The 17,534-nt window shown below is 42.6% G+C and overlaps 1 protein-coding gene across 9 annotated transcripts in view; it reads left to right on the plus strand.

The window, feature by feature from the left end:
* The window catches only part of adgrg6 (adhesion G protein-coupled receptor G6), a 117,293-nt gene that overhangs the window by 59,390 nt on the left and 40,369 nt on the right, over nt 1-17,534 (plus strand). The window contains exons 9-14 of one of the 9 annotated variants that reach the window (XM_040017874.1): nt 1,907-1,972; nt 6,201-6,272; nt 7,221-7,325; nt 8,117-8,209; nt 10,094-10,171; nt 10,979-11,056. In XM_040017874.1, coding sequence (XP_039873808.1) covers nt 1,907-1,972; nt 6,201-6,272; nt 7,221-7,325; nt 8,117-8,209; nt 10,094-10,171; nt 10,979-11,056 — 492 coding nt within the window. The other 8 variants (XM_040017875.1, XM_040017876.1, XM_040017877.1 and 5 more) reach the window with 8 other exon arrangements.

The raw sequence follows: 17,534 nt of genomic DNA on the forward strand, positions 1-17,534 counted from the left end.
TTTTCATTTTACTGTAAGGGGATTTAGGCATCTGATCAGGATCTACTGATATGTGTGACATCCTCCCAAAGGAGGTTGATGTTTTTGGATGCATGGGCACCTAGACTAACTTGTTTAGTCTGCTGACTCCCAAACCTGAGCTTTGATGAGGTCTAGGACTGAGGTTAGGCTTTAAGTTCTGGCTCACGGTCCGGTTTCTGCCAAAGGTGTTGAAAAGGGGTGAGGTAACAGACTTGGTTCAGACAAACACCAAACTGGCAAAACTGCTGGTTTAGAGGAATACTGCTGTGAAGTAAAGTTTCCTTTCATTGGAGCTAACTTGTCCAAACCAACAAAAGTAGTCCAGACCAATAAGTGGGCTGTGGTATCCTGTTCCTAAAGAGCCCAATCTCCATCTCCCCCCATTTGCTTCCTCTCACTTCTGTACTGTGAAAAAGAGACTGTGGATTATCTGTCTGCTACAGTACACTGAGGAAAATAGAAAAGAGGTAATAGAAGCACACAGAGTAGAAAATGGGAGATTCGTTGTGCTGAGGTTGTGAAAAGAACAGGAAGGGGAGAAAATGGAAAAGCGAGGGCAGCACAGAAAAACCGAAGCGACATAAGAGAAGGTGACAGTCAGTCAGAGTGTTAGGTTAAAAAAGAGGACGAAGGGAGAGAGCTGGAGGTAGATTATGACTGGGCACAATCCTCAACCCTCCTCACCTCTTTTGATCCACATGCTATCCACGATTACTGAATTCCTGCTTTTTCACTCGGCTGAATGCTGCGATGATTTGCTGACATCTCTCGAACACATTCCTCTCAAACAAAGTCTCAGCTTTCTCCGTCTGCCCGTCCACCCACTCTGCTGAATGGTCTGTGAATATGCAGCATGTGTGGGCTGCAGCCAGGCTCGGGGTTACATTTCAAATGGCCAAAGTACTTGAGGAGCGCTTGATTTTTGGCTGCAGTAAGCACACAGTTGGTTAGACAGACTGTCCCTGAAATATAACTTTGAGGGCTCGATCTGTGCAAGCAACCAATCTGCACCCACCACAGACCACAAAGTCCGATTGATTAGAAATCTGCACGCCATTAAAATGGTGTGGGAAACTTTCTTAAACAAGCAGCAAACACTTTGAGAAATAGAAGATTGTGTTACTCGTCTGGCACTCTGTTCAGTGTGTCCATGTCTTCATGTCCAATGCATGCTGGGATAGGCTTTAGCTCATTACAAGCCAGAAATGGATAAGCACTTCAGACACTTGGGTTGAACCTTGATCACATAACTGTTAGTATAAAAACCCAAAACTGAGCCGGACGGATGCAGCCAGGTCTGCTGCGTCAGACTGGTATCAGGCATAAACACAGTAAGCCAGAGTTACTCCAACCCTGAGAGTACTTTTTACATCTGCGGTATGGAGCTGAAGTACCAACCAGGCAAAGCAGCTTAGTGCTGGAGGATCTCACATTTACTGTCTCGGACTCCAGACTTATTTGTACCTGTTAAACAGGACACCATCTTCAGAGAGCTTTTTTCCTGCTTTTTGTGGATTTCTACCCTTTCTCTCTCTCACACACACACACACACACACACACACACACACACACACACACACACACACACACACACACACACACACACACACACACACACAGGAGGTGTTGGCGATATAAGTCACGCAGAAACATGCTAACATCAGACTGTGATCAGTGTAACGGTGTAAAGATTGACATGTGAGCTTAAAATATGACATCATTATATGAATAATATATATTCTTTCATTTCTTTTACTTTATTTTGAAAAAATTTTTTATACTTTGCGATTATTTTTTTCTAAAATAAAAAAATCTTTAAGCATTAACCAGTGTAAAGATTTCATTGTGTTTATCAGACTAAAAATCTTTCCTCCTCTCCTCCCAGGCGTCTTCCCAGTGAGCAACGCAACCCTCAATAATAACTGTGACCCATCTGCGCTGGGCTGCCCAGGTACGAAACGATCACGCTCTTTGACACAATGGCTGAAAAGACCGCTTTCCCCCCATGAACGTCCTCTGTTGTTGTTTGTTGTGTGTGATGTTCACGGCCAGACTCGCACCGAGCATTTGAGCATTTTCATTGTAAAGAAAAAGGTGTTGCCAGGAATCTTTAATAAGTAAATTCAATTAGTTTGTTAAATCGAAGTTTATCAAACGATAATGTATTAATGTCTGTGGTCATGCATACTCTTCTTCTTGGACCAAAGAACCAGAAACAAAAAGACAAATACCCTGTTCTTCTAACAGAAATTTTGAACTGATTACAGATAACATCATTATGTTGGGTAACGCCAACTATTGGAGATTATGTATCGGAATTTCAGGAGCAGGACCACGCTTCCAAACATGCTCCTTCCGGTTGTCATCTACTGTATATAGGTTCCCCCAGTTCTGCAAGCTGTTCATTCTTGTTTACGTGCCCTACCCTCCCTCCCTGTTCTCAATTCTTTAACTTCTTCATTTCTATTTAGTGTATGGGGATCTGCCAGGCCCGGGAGCCATTGCCAGTCCCCTTCGAGGCCTTCCCCAAACCGCAGCTCAATTCATGTCAAAGCATTCACTTTTACCTACCAAAACGCTGTCAAACCTAAAATGAGGACGTGGGCCCAGCTAGTGAAATCATATGTAAAACACAAATGACAACAAACATTTTTGATCAGTTCTTCCTTTAAATGAAAACGTCTTTTCACAAAATTGCTTCAGAGTCTGCATAATTTCATACATCATTTTTATTATAAAGTAAAAATGGTAAAAGACTATTGCAGGTAGGTCTCCGTAGGTCTCACAACAAAATCAGCTGTAAGATTTTGTCTTAATGAGTCACTGACTTTACCTTTTCTGTTACATCTGGTTGCTTAGTCCAGATCACAGTGACAGACACGCTCACACCAGTCAAAGTTCATTAGAGCTTAGACAGAAGTGAAGAACACAAAAGTGAATCTAGCACAACATTAACCTTTTCAGATAAATATTTGCTCAGAACAGCTGATTGGCAGATACCAAGAATAAATTATGGGGTTCTTTAAACATGGGGTTTGTGCCATTGCATCGCATCTCCTTGGTTGCATTGATGTCTTTTCCCTCTGACATTAGAGCTGTCAAAACTGTCATATATCTATTAGTCTCTGGTCTTAGTCAGCTCTTCACACTGTGTTACAGTTTGGTGAAAAATGCAAAGGCTGTAAGGACCTCAGAGGAAGTAAGAAGGGAAAAGAGTTTTGACCATGAAAAAATGACAGTTTGAGTGTTTGAAGGCGAATGGAATATATACAAGAGCTATAGTGCTGGGGCTGAACCTGGCAGTGTATACACTTTGAACTGTTGAAGTACAGAAGGCATCGTACAGCCTTGACGTCTATATAAAAGTTTTCCTCAGTGACCACATGAACTTTTTATAAAGGTAAACCAAGTGCATCGGTGCCTACACTTCTTATTCAGCTTCACACTATGATGGTTTTTTCTGTCAAGCTTTGCTTTCCACCTTGTGAAGAAGTGTCTAAGGGTCAGGTTTTGTGGGAATGTGCTCATAAGAGAAAGACGCTTAATTGAATTTTGAACATCCTGTTAAGAAAAACTTTCTAAATGAAAGCAGGCTCAGATCGAGATCCTTGGCTTTCCCCAAAGCCCTGAACATATTCTAGCCTTTAAGCATTCCCAGTGCTGTCAAACTGCTCTGAACAGTGAAGAGATGGTAAATGGCCTGCATTTGTATAGCAGCTTTTCTAGTCCCTAAGGACCCCAAAGCGCTTCACACTACATTCAGTCATTCACACACTGGCGATGGCAAGCTACATTGTAGCCACAGCTGCCCTGGGGCGCATTGACAGAGGCGCGGCTGCTGGACACTGGCGCCACCGGGCCCTCTGACCACCACCAGTAGGCAAACATGGGGTTAGTATCTTGCCCAAGGATATTTGGCATGCCGCCAGGAGGCAGCCTGGGATCGAACCACCAACCTTCTGATTAGTGGCTGACCTGCTCTGCCACCTGAGCTACAGCCACCCGATGCTAGTTTGTTCAAGGATGAATCTGGCAAGAGGTGAGAAGATCAATATAATTGTGATCAACAACTTTGTTTGTGGTGTTTCTAGAGAACCACATTTAATGATACCGCAGGCCATCACATTTTGGTGATGTCAGAGTTTTGGAATTTGGAAGCCAACGCTGTATAATTTGAAGAGCACAGCTTGTCCTTACCTAAACCTGCAATAAACCTTATGAACTTCTTCATGCTGTCATTGACTTTGACAGTTTTTGTGACACAAACCTCGTTCTCCCGGGTCAAACGCCTGTGCTTGACTCCTTTGTCCAGGGTTAATTGTACTTCCTAAAGCTTTTCTGCCAGAAAACCCTCAGTGACCTCCTGATCATCACATCTGTGTTTGCTGTTAGGTCCTTCTGTTACTGACTGATGCATAACTGTTAGTTGGGACATGAAGAAAACAGTTACAAATTAAAATTTCCAACATTTACACTGAAGATTTGGTGAATACACAAAAAGAAGATGAATTTTGGGTCAGTTTTATTATTTAAAGCAAACATATGAGAAAAGAGAAAGTCGTGCAGATTGCAAAACCCTTTGATTTATGGTTTTGGGCTTCATATGTGACATTAATGAGCCTGGACAAGAAAAGAAAGCAAAAGGGAATGGAATCTCAGTCAGATTCATTCAAATGAGGACATTCTTGAAATGGAGACAGATGCTTCACTCTGCTTTATTCATTTAATCAGCCTTCATAAGTTCAAGTGGCTGATAAAGGAGGAAAGAATAAAAATAGGCATTTGGCCCATGTCACCTACTCTCACCAGTCTACGTGGATCTGCCAAGAATCTATCCAGGAATGCTCAGTTAATGACATTTTCTAATTCCAAAGTAGATCATACCCGAAGAAACAAAATAACGTTTTTAAAGCTATATCCCCCAGGGTGCCGTTCAGCTGCTGCCATAGCCATTAAAACTGGAATGCTGTCCCTGCACAGATTGTGGCCCTCGAGGAAAATGGACCCCCACCAGTTTCTTTTGCTCAAAGAGGTCACATGATCCAAGACTTACCAGTGAGCTCTGGTCAGAACAGTAGCTGTGGGCCAACTAGTAATGTGACCCAATTGACCCAATGTGAAATGTCAGTTCTCACACTGTCCAGAACTATGGAAGCCTCAGAGGGACATACTGTATTTCTAAAGGTCAGTTTTTGTGCGATTGCGCCATGAGAGCATGGAAGTGAAGCCAATTAAACTACAGTTTGTGTTGCAGGATAGAAATTAAGAGCACAGACAGCTCAACAAGGGTGATAATATAATAACTCGTAAGCTCAATGGAACAAAGAATAAATGGTCAGCTGAAGAGTAGAGCTGTTAGAAAGTTAGGGTGGTGGTCTGAGGAGTGAAGAAGGCCTGAGTGAGTGTGCTTCAGTGGGTGAAGCTAATTCAGGTGTAGCTGTCCTGAAAAACATAACTCTGACTTCTGTTCGGGAGATGTAGGTGGAAGAAGTTAAATGGAACCACAAGTGAGTGAGCAGCATTGTCTTTTTTTTCCCAAACACATTTGACTTCACTTTAACTCTGAAGCACAAACTTCTTTTCATGAGTAGACTTTATCATCTCTTGTTTCAGTCCACCTCTGAAATCCCTTTGATGGTACAGAATTCATTGTTTCAAAACCTCATCTGTGACCATGCTTAGACTCAAGCCTTTCCACATGACATAATCAAACTTAATCTGTGTAAACCGTCTAATGGCTTTAAACCCTTTGGTCAGAAAGAGCTTGGAAAAACTCTGGAGACTGAGCTGTGTATGTCAGCTTGACGATGGCAGGAGAGGAAGCTCGGGACAAAATAAAAATAAATAACCGGACTGTGTGGTAAGTTTTGACAGCAGCCACAGTCTCAGCTGTTAAATCCACATCACTTATTGGTTGGTTGCTGCTGGTTAGTGTGATTATGTTGTAAGCGGTACACAGACCCACAGTCAGCTTTGATTGAAAAAAGAGAGCTTTTATCATTATGACTACATAACTGTTGAATAATTTGCATTCTTTATTAACGATGCTGAGAACACTTGAGAAGCCCAGATCCAATACCCCTACTGTGTACATTTAAGATGTTCATTCCTCATCACATCCATTTATCATCCTTTGCATCTGTTTCTCTCTCATCCCATCACATTGTCACTACCACCAGCTGTTTCCTCTCCTGCCACCTCATCCACTGACTCCACTAACACCATCTACACTACTAATGCCAACACCCACGGTAAGCAACCCTCCTCTTCATGCAGCCTCTGTCCTTCCTTTCCATCTTCACCTTCTCCACTTCCCTGTGTCATTTTTGTTCCCCTCAGTGCTTTTGCTTTATCATCACCTCGCGGTTCCTCCCCCTACTTTCCCTTCTTCTTTCCATCTTTTTTTAAATGATTATTAAACATTTTTGGTTGGTTTTAAGCTTCTGGATTTTTCAGTCAAATACCTTTTCTGTAGAGGCTTCCCCTTTTTTCCTCTGTTTCATCTAACTCTAATTTAGGATAAACTTTTTAGGGTTCATCCAACATCCACAAAGAAAGACCTTTTTTATGGAACTCAGTTATAGTTCATCACCACAAAGCCATTATTCTTAATGGTTTTCAGAGAGATTTCCCTCATAAAAATCTCAAACCTTTTTAGCTCTGCCATGTTTGACCTTCCAAGAAGCCATGAAAAGTAGCTTGAAGCTATTTTGTCCCTCTAAGATCAGTTTGGTCATTCTCTTATTCATTAACTACCTGTGAGAATACTCAACTAATTCAGCTCTGATGAACCCGTCCGCTTGACAGACGAGTAAATTATCTACTGCTGCGTTTGAAGACGGAGTTCATCAAACTTTTCATTAGTCAATTAACCTTTCTGTCGTCCTTTTTCCAACTGAAAAGTTGTAGCTCTAAATGAACGTTCCCAGGAATTCATGAAAAATCAGCTCTCTGTGTTTGATTAGGATAATAAGAACTTTTCATTCTTAATGGAATTTTAATGAAGCACCGATATGTGCTGCTTACATTATATATATCTGTTTGTAATGTGTGCATGTGAGAGTTTTAGACCTTCTGGAACATTTGCACTCAAACTGGACTTTGGGAAAAAGCACACGCTCACACTAGCATTAAAACCACTTTGTTTTTGCATGTGTCATCCTCTCGTCCTGCCTTATCCTTTGATTTGTCATCATCAGTCCTCTCTACCATCACTCCATCTCCCAGCATCCTCTCCACTCGCATGCCTCTAACCTCTATCATCAGTACCACCGCCACTGCTGCAACCAGCCCCTCCTCTTCTGGTAAGGCTTCATCTGCTTTCATGTTTGATTCCTGTGCAAAACCTAACAAAGATAATAATAAATGAATGTGTCCCCTAAACTATTCAGTTTACGATTAAAAAGGCTGAACAGGAAGCCTCAAAAATGGCCGTTACCTCTAAATGCTAATCCATAAGACTAATCAATGGGTTCCAAGAGAACACATATACACAGTGTGTACATAGAGAAATTGTTACTTGAAAGTTATATGAGGACTTTTATCTCCCAAATGTCATCAGGCTAAATAATTTTGCCACCTTTTCAGGTGGACCCCTCCCAGTCTAGTCATGAAAATTAAATACCAGTAAAATTACACATCTAAGTTTTATCATAGGCTTCCTTCAGGTTGGTGCATAGCTTATTGTATCTGCAGACAGTCACATGAAGAAGAAAATCTTCACAGGATTTATGCAGCCTTATCAGCAGGACAACAACAGTTTAGTATTTACCTGTTAACCATGCAGGTGAATTCTACGACTCAATGGCCTTGTCATTCCTAACATTAAAAGTTTACCTCTCCTGTGACTACATAACATTTAATCTTTAATCAGTGGTATTTGTGGTGTTAGAGAAACAGCATAGATAGAATATTTCTGTACCAGTTATTGTTCTGGCAGTCGACCTTTGACCTCAACAGTGAGTGGTAACAGTTGTTTGTGTTAGAATAACCTGTTCAGTGAGCAAGTTTCACATTTCTCATAATGCATCATTAATGTGTCGTTGAATCCAAGATACTTTTGTGTTACTGACATAATCCAATCTGATCTAATCAGTTTTGCCTAATACTACCATCACCACCACCACCAGAGCTCCTACCTCTGCATCTACCGATACTAATGTTTCTGCATCCAGCAGCACAGCACATGGTAAGGTAGCTAACACTATCTTCATATACAGTGTTGTCAGTAGCTGCCCTTCTTTATGACTCTGTTAACAGCTGTTTTTGTTGTAATTAATCTTTTTTTTAAAGAAAGATTAAAAAGCTGCTGCTAAAACCCAAATCCAAGTGGACATGATGGTAAATGGTCACAGGATCACACGAAACACTACTTTTTTTCCCAAATGATGTGACTTTTAGTTTAGTTTTTATAAACTAAAATAATTATGTAGTCATATTTTACAATCCAGTAATGGATTTGAGTCAAATTAGTCTTAGAATAAGGAGAGAAAACTTACACATGTGGAAAAACTCGTATAAATTGTCACTGAGTGAGGTTTTTATGTTTTCATGAATGTGCTGTAATGACGGGTAGTTAGAAGAAGAAGTGGCTTTTAAGGCCTTTCACTGCCTTGAAGTGAATGGGTCCTTTCACAGATGCAACGCGAGGTACCAAAGAAAGTGGCGTTCCAATCAATAACACGCTGCAAGCTTTTTACATTTTATTCTCACTTTGCTCTTACTCTGCAGTTTTAGCATCCAGGTTAAGCTCACTGTCTAATAGTTTTGTAGAGAAATATATGATATAACCCCTGGTTTATCCATAAATTACCACAAATATAAAACCATCAAAAACAATGTTCATGCTTTAGTCAGTTCAGTGATGTATAATGTTTTACTGAAGACTTACACATCAAACCAAATACACCCCAAAAAGATAAGGTCATGAAGAAACTACAGCATAGCTTTAGTTCATTGTTCTGTCCTTTGGTGGATAATGTCTGCAAAGAGAATAGAAACTAATAGTTTAAATATATATTTATTATATATAATATAAGTGACTGGTGGTACAGACGGAAGGACAAGGTAGGATTTTAACAAATGTCACGTTTGTAAGACAACAGTTTTCTTTTGCATTCAAAAATTCGAAATTGCTTTCGCATGATTTACTGAATTATTAACTAATCAAAAAAAACCCAAAACTTAAATTCAACTTACAATAAAGCATACAGCATCGTATTGACGTCTCCACAGTTTAGGTTTGTTTTACCTGCTGTTGTTCTCATATTGATGCATTTTGAACGCATTAATATAGGATGTAGTCCACTGTGAGCATTTTGAATCAGTTGTTATTCTGTCAGTGTCACTGTGTTTTTTTTGTTTTCCCTCCAAAAAGCAGCTCTTTTTCACAAACATCCCGACGACATCTAATACAGACGTTCATATGTTGCTAGCTCCATTCTATAGCTGCCTTTTAATCCTTACAATAAAAGCCTTGCCCCAAAACACAGCTAAACTTTACATTTATATTTACACTTTATTTTACTGTTGTTGGATATTTTGTGACCTGCTCATTTGTGACTATTGTTAAAAAAACAGTTGAGGGTGCACAGGTACGTTCACACCAACTCTTCTGGGTGCGTTCGGTCCACTGTGAGGCCCTGTGCTCGTCCGACCTTTGATGGTTGCAGGTTGCAGGGCCACTCACCTGTTACTGTACAAGGATGGCCCAATGGAGCACAAAGGAAGTTTGTTTCACATGTGGTGGAGTTTGGTGTTCATGCTCATTAACGTGTTATGTTCAGCTCAAAGAATTTAGTTTGATTTATGTAATGTGGTCACAACATGCAGCGGCTGGCATCATAACATATGTCATGCGCGCTTTTTTTTGGCGACAGCAGGAAGGATGTACCAACAGACGTATCCATATTAATCACTGTCTTTGTTTCTAGTTTATTTGTGACACTGATCACTGATACCACATTACATCAGAAATATGGCATTTCTATATGAAGCTCTATGAGGCAGCGATGTAGCGACAGCATGTGTCAGTTCAGATGACTGATAATCTGTGATTGTTTACTTCCTGTAGCCCAACAGCCAACCAGCAGCACGGCAGCTGTTTCATCTTTTACCACTAACCATCCAGATACTAACCCCACCCTGCATGGTAAGAGGAACAGTAATACCATTGCCAAAACTGGCAGCAATAATGCTGTCACTGTCTAACTGCATGGATTTTTAACAGTAGTATTTATGCAGCAGATACAGAAACTGTATATGATAGGATGTTGTTGTGCCACAGCCTCAGCTCTTATAAACATAAACGTGTCCCCAAAAAGTTGATTCTGGTTATCTGGACGTGGCCTTTATTTCCTGTGTCTTAAGATCTTGATTGTCATATACTGTTGAGGATAGTTTTAGGCCTCAGGCTTCGTCTTTTGTACTTCCAAATGGGGATTAATGGTTTGCTTTTGTGACAGGTAGATAGTAACAAATTGAGTGTAGATACAGTTTCCAACTGGTTCTTTGTTAGGTTGTCTTTTATATTCAGGCAAAACTCAGGTTCTTCCCTTTAATTAGGTGCTTTTTATACTTTAATTGAACTGAATGATTCACAGGTCAGTGTGATGTAAGTTACCAAACAATAAATCATTCCCCTGAAGATGATCAGTTACAAGCATGGGATTGAAAAAAAGCAGCCAGCGTCCAAAGAAAACTCTGGAAGATCTTCAGAAAGCTGGAGAACTACTGCTCAAGACCACCAAGTCTGCTCATTGCAAGCAAAATATAAAGAAATGAGGCGTGGCTCAAGACTTTTGTACAGTACTATAGATGAAAAATACTTGCTTAAAATGTTTTATTTCATCAAAACCTGTAAACATTTTAATAATACATTGATTTGTTCTTACTCTTCTTCAGCATGTTTAATTCTTTTAGTCCCTACTCTCATTTCTTCTTCTACACACTGTTCCAGAAACATCTGGCCAGCTGCAGTTCATGACTACTAACCAACCAGAGACTAACATAGCTGTTCCTGCTGCTTCTTCCTGGGGTAACATTCACACTTCCATGTCTAGTTCTTAAACCAAGATCAGTGTTAGCCAATCCTCATCATTCCTGTGGAATATGTGAGGCTTTTCTGCTAATAGCTGTGTGTTTGCACTGCAGGATCTAAGGCCCGTGAAATGTTATTTTTGGGGGTCTTTTTTGTTTCCTTCTCCTTTTTTTAGCTCTTTAACTGCTTAATCAGCCTAACCTAGTTATAGTCATGTCATATCTTTTGCTTTGGTTTCTTCTTGTATGGTTCATGCACTCCTTTATTTCATATCGCTGTTACAGACATAGTAATCACTGTACAATCCTACAATACTGTCTGTGACTGAAGGATGTTGAGATGGCTTATGTAAATATATCGTGTCCTATATTAGTGGTTTATTTTTGAAATGCATTTTTTACCTTTATTTATTGTATGTAACTTGCTTTTTCACTATAATTACATCTGCTTCGATCGGCCATATCCCGGTGACAGTGGAGGAGACTCAAATTATGCTTCAGCAACCTGAGCCAATGGCCTTGAAGTCCAGGTCCCTGACTGTTTGGCCAGCTGGTTACCTCAGAAGACAGACTTCTGGATTTACTGTTGCTGCACTCTCTTTTTCCCAAACCCCTAGACATCCAGTTCCTTTAGTCCACAAAATCAGGCAAACCAGGTCTGCGTTTTTTCGCAATCCTCCTGGAGGAGCTTCTCTTCATAGATCTCTTACGTCCAGTCCTTTGAATCCCCCCGCTCAAACCCCCAGTCCCCATCATTCAGCTCATCAATCCAGATTCTTAGTTTCAGTCCCTGGTTCCTCTGGTCCATCTGAAGCTACCCGCCCTAGACCCCCTGCTCCCTTCCAAAGACCTCCACGGTATCGAAGATCCAAGATTTCCCTGGGGTACATTTCAACCCCTTTGAGGAAGAGGCCAAACCGAGGAAGACATCAAGCTACCACTAAAGCACCACCTAGGGTGGAGATTCACATCACAAAACCTGCTGTTCCATTAGCTGATCTCAAATCCACAGCCAGGCTTAAATTCACACCAACGACTGGATTCAAAGACACAGATGGGTTGAAAGACTCGACGCCTGCAACCATTCATCTAAATATTTCTTCTGTTACGTCCCAACCAAAAACTTTTCACCAGTCAACCTCCAAAATGGAGGTCTCTACCACCACTCAGGACTTAAAGTCCCTTCCTGAATCTCATGCTTCAAGTTCACCTCAGGGGTCACCTCTGCAGCAGAATAAAAGTGAGGCATTAGCTGCGGCTGGGCTAGCACCACTGTCATCATCGTCGTCGTTGTTTTTGTCATCATTATCAGCACTTGGCATTAGGAAGAACAAACCTGTTGCTTCATCATGGTCACTCCTGAACATGAGTGGTGGTGAAATCCAAACATCTGCTGCGGGTAACCTGACAGATCAGGAGATATCGGATAATGAATATTCATCAGGCTCTGAGCCATTCATGTATGACATGACTGAACTTGTGGGGGGAAGGAGTCCTTATAGATTATATCAATTTGATGCCTTATCCAAAGAACCCAATACTGGACCTGATGCCAGAAACTCAGACCCGCAAAGTGCTTCCCACCTTTTCATCCAACCCTCAACTCCTTCTGAAAGAGGAAGTGAATATTTTCTCACCCAAACACATTTCCATAATGGCTCAGAAAGCCTGCTCAGCATCCTAGCAGCAGGCATCAAGCCTTTTAAAGATCACTCACCAGACCTACTGGTACCAGAAACATCCATCAGCACTCTTAATCAGACTTTGACAACAGCTCAAACCCACCACGAGCTTCCAAAGAGCAGCGGTCCAAGTGGACAGAAACAAGAGGAAAGTTCCTATGCACAACTGGAAAGACTGAGTTTGCAAGCAATGCCATCTTCCCTTCCTCCCTCCTCTTCATCCCACCTCTTCATGCAGCCAACACCTTCTTTGCCGATGGCACATCTAAGCTCCCCTTCTTTCCTCGCTGAGGTGGTTTTCCCCAAACAAATCTTTTCCTCTTTTGTGCCACAGAAGGAAGACAAGGCCCAGATATCCTCACTTTCTTTAAACCCTCTGGGCAGTAAAGCTGGACTAGCTGTAGCCAGCAGTAGTCTGGTTAACAATTTATATACAGACGCACATGCACACATACAGTCTTCTGTGCACGTCATTCCCCATCGATCATCCATTCTCTCCCCTCCATCTCCTCCCTTTCACGAGCCATTCCAGAGCCCTCACTACTCCTCATCCAGTATCCTACCTCCTACTTCTCCCTTTTCTCTCTTTCAGTTAGAATTTACAGCCACCTCCGCCCATGCCTCCCCCATTCAAACCGTTATACCCCAGTACTCCCCACTCAGCCCCACCCTTCCCTTGGCCTCTGATCCCCTTTGGCCCACCCTGGTTCCTTTTCCACCTTCTGCTGCTCCTCGGTACCCCTCCCGCCTCCTGCCATCGTCTTCCCAGCATGCAGAGCGAAGGCTTTCAGAAACTGCTCACATGCCAGTGTCTGTGTTGTCATTTCTGTCCTCGAATCTTCAAAAGAACTTTGAGGACTCAAAGGTTGACACAGCATCTTTGTTGTCATTTCCTCTCTTTTCTAAAGCCCCAGCTGAATCTCAGTCTCCTTTTGTTGATAGTGCACTGCACCCTGAATACCACTCTGCAGAAAAGTCCTCTAGTGGTTTATCTAAAGCTAACAGAAATGAAGTGCCCTCCACTGTGCACAACCTGTCCCCTGATACTCGATCACATACATTAACCCATGCAGAAGATTTTTCAGATAACTCCTTTAGTCACACTAACCCAACTCCCTCAAGATTATCTGTGGAGGCTCTGGTATCCAGTCCTGCAGCGCTTGTGCCGGACTTTGGTCCAGCCGTGTTACAATTAGAGTTTCCTGAATCGGAGCTAAATATGTCAGTGGTTTTGTGGCCATCCTCAGATGCAGCTAGCCTGTCAGTCAGACCTTTTTTAGTTCATTCTCATCAGAAAGATTTGAGCGAGATAGAAACTCGTTCAGTGCTTCACACTGGCTTGACCTCGCTGCCAACAGCTGGTATTTGGGGCCATGATCACACTCTGGCTCTGCTCAGGGCAAATATTGAAGGAAAGCAAGAACCGCCCTCTTCCTCTGCCTCTTCTACATCATCTTCCAATGTCTTCCTTTTAACTCAAAGCTCTCACATCCCTTCATTTACTGACTCCGTCAGGGAGACAGAGGGGATGATGGGAGAGGAAACCGTTCTGACTCAGAAATCTTTGTCTGGGTCACAAGAGAGAGATTCTTCCAGCCCGACTGTTAACAGAGATCCTTGGAGGCTGCATCATGCAGTCTCACATTTACACAACCAGGGAGAAGCGAATGGAGCTGTTGGCACTCGGACCAACTCGCAGGCCCCTGCTGGCTACGACAGTGGATTTAGTCTCTCCACTCCGCCTTTGTTGAATCCGTCCCAGATGCTGGCACACCGCGACAGCTCAAGTGCACAGCTTGGTGTGACAGCCCTCCGGCACGCTCCGGGGATGGATCTAGCACACGTCTCAGGCCTGACACGAGCTAACACTGTACAACCCGGCCGTCTGAACCAGACACACATTTCAGCACACACACAGCTGCCCACACACTCTAACAGTCAGGCACACACTCAGAACTTTAGGAGTGATGGGCTCAATTTGAGTGAGGGGGCTAACACCAGGGGGCCATGGCAGCAATCCCCAATCTTGAGTTTCTTCACACCCTCGCTTCCTGTCCTTTCGCCCTCCATGTCATCTTCTGTTTCTCTCCTAGAAAGTGTTTCACTTCTTCTTCCATCTCAGCACCTGTCTTACACCTATCCTCCTGTCTCACCCTCTGTCTCCACCCTTTCATCCTCCTTTCTCCTCCCCAGCCGGGCGACATGGCCAGCAGCACCTGCTAGCATGATGAACACAGAAATTGGGTCCTTGTCACCCACTCGTCCTACTGTTAGATTCCTGCAGCCCACAGCAGCACAGTCCTTACAAAGACCCACCATACAGCCAGTTGAGGAGTTTATCTCAAACACTCAATCTCTTTCTTTTGGTCAAGTTTCCATGGAGTCCATCCAGTCACGCCTGCTTATTTCTCCTAACCAGGATGAGGTTTTATCACAGTTTACAAACCACTCTCAGCCACAAAATGCGTCTACGTTAGTCGGCGTTTTGATATCTGAGGCCTCAAATAAGCAAACTGCTGGTGGGAGATTATCACATCTCTCTGCTCCATTTAACCCTGCAGATGTTGTTCCAAAGATACACTTTGCTAATGAGCATGTCTCACCTGTGAGCACCAAAGCTGCTGTAATCTTAAGCGCTGTAACAGGCCATCACCCTAATGAGCATGTAACTCCACAATCTGCCCTGAATTCTCTCTCATCTCCTGTTGATATGCAGAATACTCCCTGTCCTATTTCTGAATCCTGTTATCAGCCTGGTTCTGCTACATCATCACAACCGAATGTTGCTCTGGTTCTTCCAACCCCCCTGCAGTCTTCTGACCTTAATACCCCCTCTTCCACCTTCAGATCCCCCACTGGCTTCTCTATCGAGATCGCAAATCATGGCTTCATTTCTGGGCTTGATGAGCTCTCACCTCCTGGGAGAGACAACCACACCACAAACACAGCAGGCTTTAAATATATACCTGAGTCTAATTCAACCACTGCTGTGGCACTCCGAGACTCTCCTGTGGCGCCGGCTGCGATGACCAACATCACAGCAGCTAAAGATGCTAGTGCACTCGTAGAAAAAGGAAGTCTGGATGTGTCGGAGGGCAGCATGACAGGCAGCAGGCCAGTGCCGGTGCTCGTGAATGCAGCAGCAGCAGCAAAGTCAAATTTAACCGCCTCAGAGCCAGGTTTGAACTCAAGTCCAAGTGTGTCGAATCACAGCAGGAACCAGAGCTCTGGAGGTTTAATGAAGGGGGACGTGAACCAAGACCACGGCACTGGCAAGATCAAAAACAACAATCTCAACTTTTCCCCAACGCCTCCAGCAGCTGCCAGTGGTTGGCATCTCATAACCCCAAAGATCTCCTCTCCTACACCTCCATTCAGAGCTCTCAGTCCATCAGCTAACGCCGGCAGCAGCAGCGGCCTCAAAAAAGCCACGTTGCACCCCAGTCTGGGATCCCCAACAGCAAATCCATCCATCAGGCCCACACTGCCCTGCCGGTGTAAACAACGCTTTCTTTTTACATGTCAGTGTGGACTGCCATCGGGGAATAGTATGTTATGCAGCAACAACTTTGTTGTCATAGAAAATAAAAATAAATAATCAGTAATATTACAAAATTGCAAAAATACAGTATTTAGTCTTCAAGTCTTTTAAAGGATCTGAATCAGAACGTTTTGATTTGAGCAGCATTACAAATGCATACGGACACAGGTGTCCGTATTATTAAGTGTTTTTGTGGTGTTTCCACCTCACAGTGTTCCCATAACCAACTCCATTCAACCAGCCCTCTTTGGTTCTGAAGAACATTACCGGTCCCCATTCAACTTCCTCCCTAATCTGAGGTGACAATGATTCAGACCTTACCGGCTGATATCATTGTTGGCCCGGCCCAAAGAAACCAAGCTCTGGCTGCCAGTAACGGATAATCTTATAATAGAATAATCAGAATAATCTCAGAATGACATGTTCAGCTGTTGTACAGTCAGTTATGGGTCAGTCTTTGGTTGAGTTGTAATATCAATGCATTGGTTTAAAAACACAAAGACTTTAAGACTGAATACTCACTTCACGTGGTTGGGTTTCAGAGCAGGTCAGTAGTTCGAATCATAGATGTCAGTACAAATGCTGTGATTGGGCGGGATTCCCATCAAAGTTGAGACTGGTGATTGGTTTAAAGTGATTCTGGCTCATTGTAGTTCATTAACCATGAGTTTAGCTGACCAATCAGATGTTGGTATTTAGCCTGGTACTTGTAGTGAAAAAAGGGATTGTAGTCTACTTTCTGCCTGTTTTCCTTTCCTCTCTGATAACTGCCAACACCTTTTCTTATTACATAGTTTTTCTGCTTTTCTTATATTCGTTTTTCAGTCCGTGCAGCTTCTTGGTGGAGGCATCCTGCTTTGGTGCTTCTCATCGTCCGCATGCTACTTTCTGCTATCAAATCAAATATTCAAAATCAATCAGCGGCACTCTGAAACTCTGAAAAGTATATTTATAACCAAAGATAAGCAGCCTGCAGGATTTCCCTCCAGACCTGATGGAGTGGAGGTCTCATTTCCAGTCAGTAGCATTTACTAACAATTAGAGATATTAGAGAGACATCTCGTGGCCGGTGTCAAGCATAGCAGGAGCATGGAGGGCCCTACAAGGAAGAGCTTAGATGTGCCTCCTCTGAAACCGAAAGTATGCGTTAAAAAGGTTTTTTTTCTTTTTTCCCTTTTTTTATAAGCTTTAATCAGTTTTAATTCCATCAGTCGTTACTTTCTACACGTATCTGTTTTTAAGGAAATCAATAC

The sequence above is a fragment of the Simochromis diagramma genome, unplaced genomic scaffold (assembly GCF_900408965.1).
Source record: "Simochromis diagramma unplaced genomic scaffold, fSimDia1.1 OVJJ01000802.1, whole genome shotgun sequence".
Lineage (NCBI taxonomy): Eukaryota > Metazoa > Chordata > Actinopteri > Cichliformes > Cichlidae > Simochromis > Simochromis diagramma.